The sequence below is a fragment of the Nomascus leucogenys genome, chromosome 25, assembly GCF_006542625.1.
Source record: "Nomascus leucogenys isolate Asia chromosome 25, Asia_NLE_v1, whole genome shotgun sequence".
NCBI lineage: Eukaryota > Metazoa > Chordata > Mammalia > Primates > Hylobatidae > Nomascus > Nomascus leucogenys.
In genome coordinates this window covers 31119099-31131014 of record NC_044405.1, presented here as the reverse complement: position 1 = coordinate 31131014, position 11916 = coordinate 31119099, and the positions used below count along the sequence as shown (strand labels likewise).

General features: G+C 46.8%; 1 protein-coding gene across 4 annotated transcripts in view; it reads left to right on the top strand.

Annotated features, from left to right (window-relative positions):
• MCM3AP (minichromosome maintenance complex component 3 associated protein) overlaps positions 1-11916 on the top strand; it is a 51751-nt gene that overhangs the window by 274 nt on the left and 39561 nt on the right. The window contains exons 1-7 of one of the 4 annotated variants that reach the window (XM_030806339.1): positions 13-141; positions 1184-2510; positions 2739-2962; positions 5999-6077; positions 6437-6581; positions 8860-9050; positions 11414-11553. In XM_030806339.1, coding sequence (XP_030662199.1) covers positions 1292-2510; positions 2739-2962; positions 5999-6077; positions 6437-6581; positions 8860-9050; positions 11414-11553 — 1998 coding nt within the window. In that variant the 5' untranslated portion in view covers positions 13-141; positions 1184-1291. Of the gene's footprint in view, positions 1-12; positions 480-1183; positions 2511-2738; positions 2963-5270; positions 5295-5998; positions 6078-6436; positions 6582-8859; positions 9051-11413; positions 11554-11916 lie in introns of those variants that run through there. The other 3 variants (XM_030806340.1, XM_030806341.1, XM_030806342.1) reach the window with 3 other exon arrangements.

Here is an 11916-nt window from a genome sequence, read left to right as displayed (position 1 = left end):
GGAACCCGGTAGTGCTGAGCGAACCGGAAGTGGGTCCGCGGTGCGCAGCGCTGAGTGTTGGGGCAGCAGCCTGTGCTTGCGCCTCTAGTCCTTCCGAGGGGCCAGAGGGTAGCGCCGGCCTCGGGGTCCTGGGGCAAGACGGTGAGCGTGGGGGCTGGGCCGGCGCCGGGGGCGCCGTTTCCTTCCCCAACGCAGCTCGGCGCGCCCGGGCCTCCACATCGTCGCTAACGGAGCGTTGCGGCGCCGGCGAGCCCGGGGCGGGACAGTGGCCAGGCCGGCCTGGGCCCAGCGCGCGGCCTCCGCCGTTTCGGGCTGTGCTGGGTGGAAGATTAGGCTCCCCGGGCACGCCGTCCCCGCCGAGAGGCCTCAGCTTCGTGGCAGCGCCCTCGCCCTTCCAGCCCGCTCGAGGGTGGTCTCCAGGGCGCGATAAAGGAATGTGAGAAAGTGCTTAGCGCTCCAGCCGCTCCGAGGGAAGCCAGGTGGGAGGAGATCCCGAAACGCTAAGGTTTTGACAGCGTTACATTGAATTTCTCCGGCTGTAGGGATTGGAGGAAGTCAGGAGAAATTCGTCTCTAAGTTGTAAGGTGGAACAGCATTCATTTTCTTACTGCCAATGGAGGTTTTTCATGAATTTACTAACTCAGTAAAAAGATTCGGCTTTTTTTTTTTTAATCTTAAAGGATCACTCTTTAAACCTCTGTAACAAAGTAATTATTTGTACCACTCTCTACCCCACCCTCCAACAAAATAACCTGTTGGCACTCAGAAAATAATAACCCTTTGCCTGCCTTTGAAATAGTTATCCTTGGCCGGGCGCGGTGGCTCACGCTTGTAATCCCAGCACTTTGGGAGGCCGAGGCGGGCGGATCACGAGGTCAGGAGATCGAGACCACGGTGAAACCCGGTCTCTACTAAAAATACAAAAAATTAGCCGGGCGTGTTGGCGGGCACCTGTAGTCCCAGCTACTCGGAGAGGCTGAGGCAGGAGAATAGCGTGAACCCGGGAGGCGGAGCTTGCAGTGAGCCGAGATTGCGCCACTGCACTCCAGCCTGGGTGACAGAGCGAGACTCCGTCTCAAAAAAAAAAGAAATGGTTATCCTTTTAGTATGACAGTCTTCAGAAACTCTTTTCTTAGTCTTGTAGCAGAACATAGCTATGATGATCTGAATTTTTGTCTTTCAGCTTGTTCTAAAGACGAAGGGGAACTCCCTAGTGCTACAGGCTGTTTCAGGAAGCCAATTAATTTTGTACACGTAATACTTAATTACCTTCTAATAATTGGAGCAGAAGATGAACCCAACTAATCCTTTCAGTGGGCAGCAGCCTAGTGCGTTTTCAGCGTCTTCTAGTAATGTAGGAACACTTCCATCTAAGCCGCCATTTCGATTTGGTCAACCTTCTCTTTTTGGACAAAACAGTACCTTATCTGGGAAGAGCTCGGGATTTTCACAGGTATCCAGCTTTCCAGCGTCTTCTGGAGTAAGTCATTCCTCTTCAGTGCAAACATTAGGGTTCACCCAAACCTCAAGTGTTGGACCCTTTTCTGGACTTGAGCACACTTCCACCTTTGTGGCTACCTCTGGGCCTTCAAGTTCATCTGTGCTGGGAAACCCAGGATTTAGTTTTAAATCACCCACCAGTGTTGGGGCTTTCCCAAGCACTTCTGCTTTTGGACAAGAAGCTGGAGAAATAGTGAACTCTGGTTTTGGGAAAACAGAATTCAGCTTTAAACCTCTGGAAAATGCAGTGTTCAAACCAATACTGGGGGCTGAATCTGAGCCAGAGAAAACCCAGAGCCAAATTGCTTCTGGGTTTTTCACATTTTCCCACCCAATTAGTAGTGCACCTGGAGGCCTGGCCCCTTTCTCTTTTCCTCAAGTAACAAGTAGTTCAGCTACCAATTCAAATTTTACCTTTTCAAAACCTGTTAGTAGTAATAACTCATTATCTGCCTTTACCCCTGCTTTGTCAAACCAAAATGTAGAGGAAGAGAAGAGAGGACCTAAGTCAATATTTGGAAGTTCTCAGAATAGCTTCAGTAGCTTCCCTGTGTCATCTGCGGTTTTGGGCGAACCTTTCCAGGCCAGCAAAGCAGGTGTCAGGCAGGGGTGCGAAGAAGCTGTTTCCCAGGTGGAACCACTTCCCAGCCTAATGAAAGGACTGAAAAGGAAGGAGGACCAGGATCGCTCCCCAAGGAGACATGGCCACGAGACAGCAGAAGATTCGGATCCTCTGTCCCGGGGCGATCATCCTCCAGACAAACGACCTGTCCGCCTGAATCGACCCCGGGGAGGTACTTTATTTGGTCGGACAATACAGGATGTTTTCAAAAGCAATAAGGAAGTAGGTCGTCTGGGCAACAAGGAGGCCAAAAAGGAAATTGGCTTTGTTGAGTCTGCAGAAAGTGACCACATGGCTATCCCAGGAGGGAGTCAGTCTGTCCTGGCACCTTCCCGGATTCCAGGTGTGAATAAAGAGGAAGAAGCTGAAAGTAGAGAGAAGAAAGAAGGTGAGCTCTGAAAATGTAGCACATAGAGTAAATCCTGCTGGCAGGTTTTCAATACGTTTCTCTGGGTGTTAGCTTGATTTTTCAGATAAATCTCCCGTAAACGTTAGGGACTCTAACATGTCATACAGAGCAGGTCTTACATCTGTGAAAATTTCCTCTGCTTTGACACGGTGCCTCCTGTTGTTGGAAACATCTGATGGTTTAAGTGTCCATTCTCTGAACCCCTAGATTCTCTAAGAGGAACTCCGGCGCGTCAGAGTAACAGAAGCGAGAGCACAGACAGTCTTGGGGGCTTGTCTCCGTCCGAAGTCACAGCTATCCAGTGCAAGAACATCCCCGACTACCTCAATGACAGGACCATTCTGGAGAACCATTTTGGCAAAATTGCTAAAGTGCAGCGCGTCTTTACCAGGCGCAGCAAAAAGCTTGCAGTGGTACATTTCTTTGATCATGTGAGTACTCCCATCTTGCCATTTGTTACCCTAGATTTGAACCTTGTCACTTTAAAACCTGTTTTGTTTTTTTTTTTTGGTCCATCAGTTGTTTGCTTACTATAATATAGGGAAAGTACTCAAATATCTTATTAGCATAGGCTGGGATAGTACTTTTTATTTCATAACTTGGAGTATTCTAGGTCCCTACAGAATATAGTACTCTAGAAATGCTGGGAGAGTTGTTCCCATGAAGTGAAATTCTTCTGAAAGGCTTTAGAAATTCAGAAATTCTTCCGAAAGGCTCTAACCACATAGTACTTTTGGAAGTTGAGTTTTTTGGTTTTGTTTTTGTTTTATTTGGTCATAGAAGATGATCACTGTAAACGTTCAAACAATACAGAAAAAGTGAAATTGGCCGGGCGTGGTGGCTCACGCTTGTAATCCCAGCACTTGGGGAGGCCGAGGTGGGCGGATCATGAGGTCAGGAGATCCAGACCATCCTGGCTAACACGGTGAAACCCCATCTCTACTAAAAATACAAAAAATTAGCCGGGTGTGGTGGCTCGCGCCTGTAATACCAGCTACTCGGGAGGCCGAGGCAGGAGAATTGCTTGAATCTGGGAGGCGGTGGTTGCAGTGAGCCGAGTTTGTGCTACTGCACTCCAGTCTGGGTGACAGAGCCAGACTCCGTCTCAAAAAAAAAAAAAGAAAAAGTGAAATTCCCCTTGTCATTCTATTCTCTAGAGATAACTGCTTTGAAGCACTGGGTTTGTATCCTGACTTTAAATGTATGCATAATACTTTTAATTTATTTATTTTTTTGAGATGGAGTCTTGCTCTGTCACCCAGGCTGGAGTGCAGTGGCATGATCTCGGCTCACTGCAAGCTCCACCTCCTGGGTTCACGCCATTCTCCTGCCTCAGCCTCCAGAGTAGCTGGGACTACGGGCGCCTGCCACCACACCCGGCTAATTTTTTTGTATTTTTAGTAGAGACGGGCTTTCACTGTGTTAGCCAGGATGGTCTCGATCTCCTGACCTCATGATCTGCTTGCCTCGGCCTCCCAAAGTGCTGAGATTACAGGCGTGAGCCACTGCGCCCGGCCTAAATGTATGCATAATACTTTCTAGGGTGCAGTGAACGTGGACTGCTCATGTTATATAGCTTTATATCTTCACTGTTTTTTCTGAGTATTCTCATAGACAAAATTACGTTCTATAGGAATTTATAAAGTATAAATTTATAAAGTGAATGATACTACATTGAGTGGATGGACTACGTTTTGTTGATTCATCTATTGGCGGACGGGTTGTTTCTACATTTTGGCTATTGTGAATAATGTTCATTGGCATATGACTTATCTGAGTCCCTGCTTTCAGTTTTTTGGGGTATATTCTTAGGATTGGAATTGCTGGGTCATATGGTAATCCTAATTTGTTTTTAGTTTTAGTTTTTTAAATTCAAAAAAGTTTTTATTTTTACATTTGTAGAGATGGGGTCTTACTATGTTGCTCAGGCAGGTCTCGAACTCCTGGCCTCAAGCTGTCCTCCTGCCTTAGCCTCCCAAAGTGTTGGGATTACAGACCTGAGTCATTGTACCGGCTCTCATTTTTGTTGTTGTTGTTGTTGTTGTTTTTGAGATGGGGCCTTGCTCTGTCGCCCAGGCTGTAGTGTAGTGGTGCAATCTTGGCTCACTTCAACCTTTACCTTTCCAGTTCAAGCGATTCTCCTCCCTCAGCCTCCCAAGTAGCTGGGATTCTGTGCGCACCACCACGCCTGGCTAATTTTTGTATTTTTAGTGGAGATGGGGTTTCACCACGTTGGCCAGGCTGGTCTCAATCTCCTGACCTCAGTGATCCATGCACGTTGCCCTCCCAAAGTGCTGGGATTACAGGTGTGAGCCACCATGCCTGGCCTTGTTTTTATTATTTATTACTATTATTTATTTTATTATTTTATTATTTATTATTATTTTTTTTGAGATGAAGTTTCACTATGTGGCCCAGGCTGGTCCTAAACTCCTGGGCCCAAGTGATCCTCCCACCTCCACCTCCCAAAGTGCTGGGGTAACAGGCATGAGCCACCGTGCCCAGCCCCGCTTTTGTTTTTACAGTTATTTTTTGCCTATTGCAATGTGCTTATTTTCCCAGCTGAACCTTAAATATTTTATGACATAACTAATATGTAAATAGATTTGCCTTTATAAACAATTCATTGATACAGACAAAACTGAACATCCTCATCTCTCCGGTTACTCAGGAGCAGTCCAGTTAACTAGTGTGGTGTGTATTTTTCTAGACATTTTTATGAGTGTATCTACAGGGAGACTAACATGTGGTTGGGTTTCTGTGGTAAGTGGCATCTCATGTGTGTTATTCTGCAGCTCCCTTTTGTGCTTAATTGTGACTTGGCAAACTTTCTGTTTCTGTATATGTGATCAGCTGGTGAGAATCATCTCACCAAATGCCAACAAGGCCAAGTTTGTGAGTTCTGTGAAGCAAAGTTGTTAATTAAAAAAAAGGGGCCGGGCGCGGTGGCTCACGCCTGTAATCCCAGCACTTTGGGAGGCCGAGGTGGGCGGATTACCTGAGGTCAGGAGATCAAGACCATCCTGGCTAACACAGTGAAACCCCGTCTCTACTACAAATACAAAAAATTAGTCGGGTGTGGTGGCGGGCGCCTGTAGGTCCAGCTCCTCAGGTGGCTGGAGAATGCATGAACCCTGGAGGTGGAGCTTGCAGTAAGCCGAGATCTCACCACCGCACTCCAGCCTGGGTGACAGAGTGAGACTCTGTCTCAAAAAAAAAAAAAAAGGGGAAAGAGCAAATACATGCTTGTGAGACAGGTAAAGGAGATGAATACTGCTGCTGCCACTGCCACAGCCAGAGACCATGCAGTCAGCAGAAGTGTGGGTGAAGAAATCACTGTCGTGCAAAGGACAGGGGCTCCTGGTGCCTTTGAATGGTCTGTCGCGCTTACTGCATTTGAGTTTTCAATCCTATTTCCTTTGGTTTCCTGATACACTCACACTTGGCGGTTGTGGACTGTTTTCCAGGCATCGGCAGCCCTGGCTAGAAAGAAGGGGAAAAGTTTGCATAAAGACATGGCTATCTTTTGGCACAGGAAGAAAATAAGTGAGTTTTCAATTATTCTTTTCACTTTTTTTAAAAATTATTTTTATTTATTTAATAGAGACAAGATCTCGCTATGTCGCCCAGTCTGATCTTGGGATTACAGGCATGAGCCATTGTGCATGGCCCTCTTTTCAGTTTCTCATGCTCTTGGTCCAAACCCTTTGAGCATGAGCCCTTTCCCCAGCCAGTGGAGGAGGCTGGCTCTGAGTGGGTCTGCATCTCACAGTTATTTCCTTGGGCTCTTCTCTAACCTCCTGTGACAATGAAAATAATATTACTTTCTTAGAAACACAGTGAAAAAATCCAGTACCAGGTGATCTGTGATTGCCTAAACTCTTTTCTGCCTCCTGTGTCCACAGGCCCCAATAAGAAACCCTTTTCCCTGAAGGAGAAGAAACCAGGTGACGGTGAAGTCAGCCCGAGCACAGAGGATGCACCCTTTCAGCACTCTCCTCTTGGCAAGGCCGCAGGGAGGGCTGGTGCTAGCAGCCTCCTGAATAAAAGGTGGGATCGGTCCCTCCTAATGACCTTATTCGGGAAGGACCAGGAAATGGCACCCTACAGCGACACCTGAGTCAGGGTGCAAGACTGTGGGGAGTGGTGAGGAGACAAAAGCCAGTTGCCAGGGATGGTTGGGGGTGGAGGGGCAGTGGCTCTGCCCCTCCTGCCAGCATGGGCCGTGAGGAGGTGGGTCTCTGTGGGGCTGGTGGTCCCAGCCAGAAGAGAGAATTTTCTGACACTGGTAACTGCCAGCTGCAGAGATGGTGGAGAGCATTGATTCTGTCCTGTCTTGTTCTCACATATCCTAGGGCCAAGGTTGCTGAGAAAGCCTTCCTTTGGGGCTGGCCTTTTTTTCTTGTTTCCATCTTGGCATTTTCTGTGGGAGAATCTCATCACACAGTTGTTATAGCTGGTGTAGACCTTTCAGCTGCAGTTACAGGAGATCCAGGGGAGGCTGCTCACTTAGGACAGCAGAACTTCTGTCCTTGCACAGAGTGCCTGCTCTGTGGGACACACGCAGGCTGGCGCCCTGTGGCGGGTCGCTGCCTGCCTCACAGGATTGTAGTAGCAAATCTCCTTGCTCATCTAACTTGTCCTGAATCCCACTGCAGTTAAGTGCAGTTCCACTTGACATATAAATGTATAAGCAATAACTTTTTCCCTCAAGACATTTAACTGGCTGTAATAAAACATGCATTCCCTTTTTTTTTTGAGACAGAGTCTCGCTTTGTTGTCCAGTTTGGAGTTCAGTGGCGCAATCTTGGCTCACTGAAACCTCTGCCTCCTGGGTTCAAGAAATTCTCCTGCCTTAGCCTCCCTAGTAGCTGAGATTACAGGCGTGCTCCACCACGCCCAGCTAATATTTTGTGTATTTTTAGTAGAGATGGGGTTTCACCATGTTGGCCAGGCTGGTCTTGAACTCCTGACTAGAGATGCATGCCCGGCCAAACCATGCATTTCTAATAATCACTTTTAGCAGTTTCCAGCATGACTTTTTTTTTTTTTTTTTTTTCTAAAGAGCTGTCTCCTGGCCGGGCGCAGTGGCTCACGCCTGTAATCCCAGCACTTTGGGAGGCCAAGGCGGGCGGATCACGAGGTCAGGAGATCGAGACCATCCTGGCTAACATGGTGAAACCCCGTCTCTACTAAAAATACAAAAAATTAGCTGGGCATGGTGGCGGGTGCCTGTAGTTCCAGCTACTCGCGAGGCTGAGGCAGGAGAACGGCATGAACCTGGGAGGCGGAGCTTGCAGTGAGCCGAGATCATGCCACTGCACTCCAGCCTGGGCGACAGAGTGAGACTCCATGTCAAAAAAAAAAAAAGCTGTCTCCTAAAGGAAGGGCAGCATGACTTTTTGCAGGTGCAGCTTATCACAGTGAAGCAGACACGGTCGGCCGTGTTAGTTGTGTTAGCCGGCATGTGATGTGAAGTTCCCTGGCTACCTTGTCTATCTGGGGAACTCTGTTCTCAAAGGCTTTTGCTTTTCACACCAGGCCTACTTTGACAGATCTCCAGCTGAATCCATCTTTTCATCTTTTGGCCAATGTGTTTTCCTCACTTGCCGTTTTGTGATGAGCAGTTTAGTTGCTGGTTTGACATAATCTTTGACATTCAAGTTCAGAAAATGATGAAAGCTAGAAAATGGGGAAGCTGAGAGAGAACGCCTGATTCCTTTTAGTATGTCCTTCTACCAAAATAATTTCTGTTTTAAAACATGTAGGCATAATATTTCCTTATGATATTAAAGAATTTTTTCATGCTGAATTTATTTCTTCGAGATAGAAATCAGTAAGTGTTCATTTTAGCTGTTTAAATGAGCCTATCTTTTTTTTTTTTCAGGGGATGGTAAGTTAGAGCCTCACTCTGTCACCCAGGCTGGAGAGCAGCAGTGTAATCTCAGCTCACTGCAACCTCCACCTGCCAGGCTCAAGCAATCCTCTCACCCCAGCCTCCCGAGTAGCTGGGACTACAGGCACATGCCACCATGCCTGGCTGGTTTTTAAATTTTTTGTAGAGATGGGGTCTCCCTATGTTGCCCAGGCTATTTTGTTTTTCAAAAGTATGAAATATTTCAAAATTATATTAAAGTCAGTGAATAATGTGAGTAACGCTTTTGTGCTCATTACCATCTTTATCAAAACTCATCTCATTTCAGTGCTTGTAGTTTCTCAGCTTTAGAGGACCAGAAAATCTTGAAAGATGAGGGGACGTGTTCAGAAATGAAAATGCTCTAAAGGCCTTCCTGCTACGAGGGCCCTCAGTGTGGTGTTTACTTTATAGCTCTCCAGTGAAGAAGCCAAGTCTTCTAAAGGCCCACCAATTCGAGGGAGACTCTTTTGACTCAGCCTCCGAGGGCTCCGAGGGCCTCGGGCCATGTGTGCTCTCCCTCAGTTCCCTGATAGGCACTGTGGCTGAGACATCCAAGGAGAAGTACCGCCTGCTTGACCAGAGAGACAGGATCATGCGGCAAGGTATGGCACTTGGTGGCAGAGGTTCTAGGGGCCTGGTGAGGTCGTCTTGGGTGCCATCAGGGCGGGAGCAACTCCTTTCCACTGGGCTCTTGCTGTTGAGTCTCAGGGCCTCTGGTGTGCTGTGTCTGATCTTCATGGTCTGCCAGTCTTCTTGGAGTGAGTGTTGCGTGTATGTGTACATATATGTGCAAATATGTTTGCTAATGTATGTATAAAATAGTAGTGGGAGGATGCAAAAGAATGGGCACCTGTCTGTGGAGGGAGCGGGATTCTGAAGGGCAGAGGTTATGGTGGAGTGCTCCATCTTGGACAGGGCATCCTTACACTGTTACGATGTTGAACTGTGTGAAGGTATTACCTACTAAAAAGTAAGTATTCCATTAACACGAAAAATATATGCAGGGACCAAAAATAAAAGGAAAAAACACAGGTACTTCTCTTTGCCAATTTTTTTCTCTTAAATTTCAGCCGGGTTGGGCGTGGTGGCTCACGCCTGTAATCCCAGCACTTTGGGCAGCTGAGGCGTGTGGACCACCTGAGGTCAGGAGTTCAAGACTAGCCTGGCCAACATGGCAAAACCCCCAACTCTACAATAAATAAATAAGTAAGCAAGCTGGGTGTGGTGGTGTGCACCTGTAGTCCCAGCTACCTGGGAGGCTGAGGCAGGACAATCACTTGAACTGGCGAGGCGGAGGTTACAGTGAGCCGAGATTGTGCCACTGCACTCCAGCCTGGACGACAGGGTGAGATTCTGTCTCAAAAAAAAAAAAATGCTGGGCGTGGTGGCTCACGCCTGTAATCCCAGCACTTTAGGAGGTCGAGGCTGGTGGATCACCTGAGGTCAGGAGTTCAAAACCAGCCTGACCCACATGGAAAAACCCCGTCTCTACTAAAAAGACAAAATTAGCCAGGCGTGGTGGCACATGCCTGTAATGCCAGCTACTTGGGAGGCTGAGGCAGGAGAATGGCTTGAACCCGGGAGGCTGAGGTTGTGGTGATCTGAGATTGTGCCATTATACCCCAGCCTGGGCAACAAGAGTGAAACTCCATCTCAAGAAAAAAAAAAAAAAAAGAATCAGCTATAGGAGTTTCCTTTTTTTAAAAGCTGTGGATAATTTGAATAATCACCATGTTTCCTTAATATAGTAACATATAGTAATAAAAGCTGCCGTCATACATCATATAATTGATATGGTGGTTTTTATATTCTAAATAAAATTATTATTAGGTATTAGAATTTTTCTTTTTTTTTTTTTTTTCCTCGAGATGGAGTCTTGCTCTGTTACCCAGGCTGGAGTACAGTGGTGCAACCTCAGCTCACTGCTACGTCCGCCTCCCGGGTTCAAGTGATTCTCTTGCCTCAGCCTCCTGAGTAGCTGGGACTACAGGCATGTGCCACCACGCCTGGCTAATTTTTGTATTCTTAGTAGAGATGGGGTTTCTCCATGTTGGTCAGGCTGGTCTTGAACTCCCAACCTCAGGTGATCTGCCAGTCTTGGCCTCCCAAAGTGCTGGGATTACAGGTGTGGGCCACCAGGCCCGGCCCAGGTATTAGAATTTTTCAAAATGAAAACAAGAAGTATATATTTTGAGTTGTGAAGTTGTTGCGTTTCCTTTTACTTGCAAGCTACATTTGTAACTATTTAAGTGTAATCATAGCAGTTTACTTATTCAGGTAAGAACGCAGTTAACTTCCATTATATAATTCTTAAAGTCATGGTGAATACCGAGACAGAGATTTAGAATAGTGATATATGTTGAATATTTGCAGTTGTTACAAGTCAATCCTTTTAGTAAACATCCTGCACCATGATTTTTTGTCATTGAGGTCATTACAGGAGTTAGAAAACTCTGGCTGAAAGTGAGGACACTCCCCTGCTTTTATCTGCAGTGAGGGTCTGTGACTGTTGGAGAGGTGGACTCGGCGGTATTTCTCTTAGTCTGCAGTGAGGGTCTGTGACTGTTGGAGAGGTGGACTCGGCGGTATTTCTCTTAGTCTGCAGTGAGGGTCTGTGACTGTTGGAGAGGTGGACTCGGCGGTATTTCTCTTAGTCTGCAGTGAGGGTATGTGACTGTTAGAGAGAGGTGGACTCGGCGATATTTCTCTTAGTCTGCAGTGAGGGTCTGTGACTGTTGGAGAGAGGTGGACTCAGGGGTCTTTGGGAGCTTTGATGTCCCACTGCCTGGCAGAATAGACTGTAAGTCCTCTTTCTTTGAGGCTCGGAGTTTTACAAATATTTTTCTTTTCTTTTGTAATGTGTGTGTTTTAAGTTTTAATTTCTTTTTATCATTATGAGAATACACTTCTGTAGGTTCGTGCTAACCATGTGGTGCATTCTTACCTTTTACTTGACGTCATTTAGCTCGGGTGAAGAGAACCGATCTGGACAAAGCGAGGACTTTTGTTGGCACCTGCCTGGATATGTGTCCTGAGAAGGAGAGGTACATGCGGGAGACCCGTAGCCAGCTGAGCGTGTTCGAAGTGGTCCCAGGGACTGACCAGGTAGAGCCCTGCATCTCCCCGTGGAGTGTGGGCAGGGGACGGGGCTGCTTTTGTCATTTCTGTACATACTTGATTTGGGTGTTTGTTTTAGACGGTATTGGGTATTTGTGCTATTAACAATCATATTAAGCTGTTTTGCATTGTGAGATGTTAACTCTGTAATTGGTACCTATACATGATAAGGTGTAGATGCAAGTTATTTTAAATAAAGTCGTTTTTCAAATTCTGTTTTTTTTTTTTTTTTTTTTTTTTGAGACAGGGTCTCACTCTGTCACCTAGGCTGAAGCGCAGTGGTCCAGTCATGGCTCACTACAGCCTCAACTTCCCAGGCTCAGGTGATCCTCTCACTCAGCTTACAGAGTA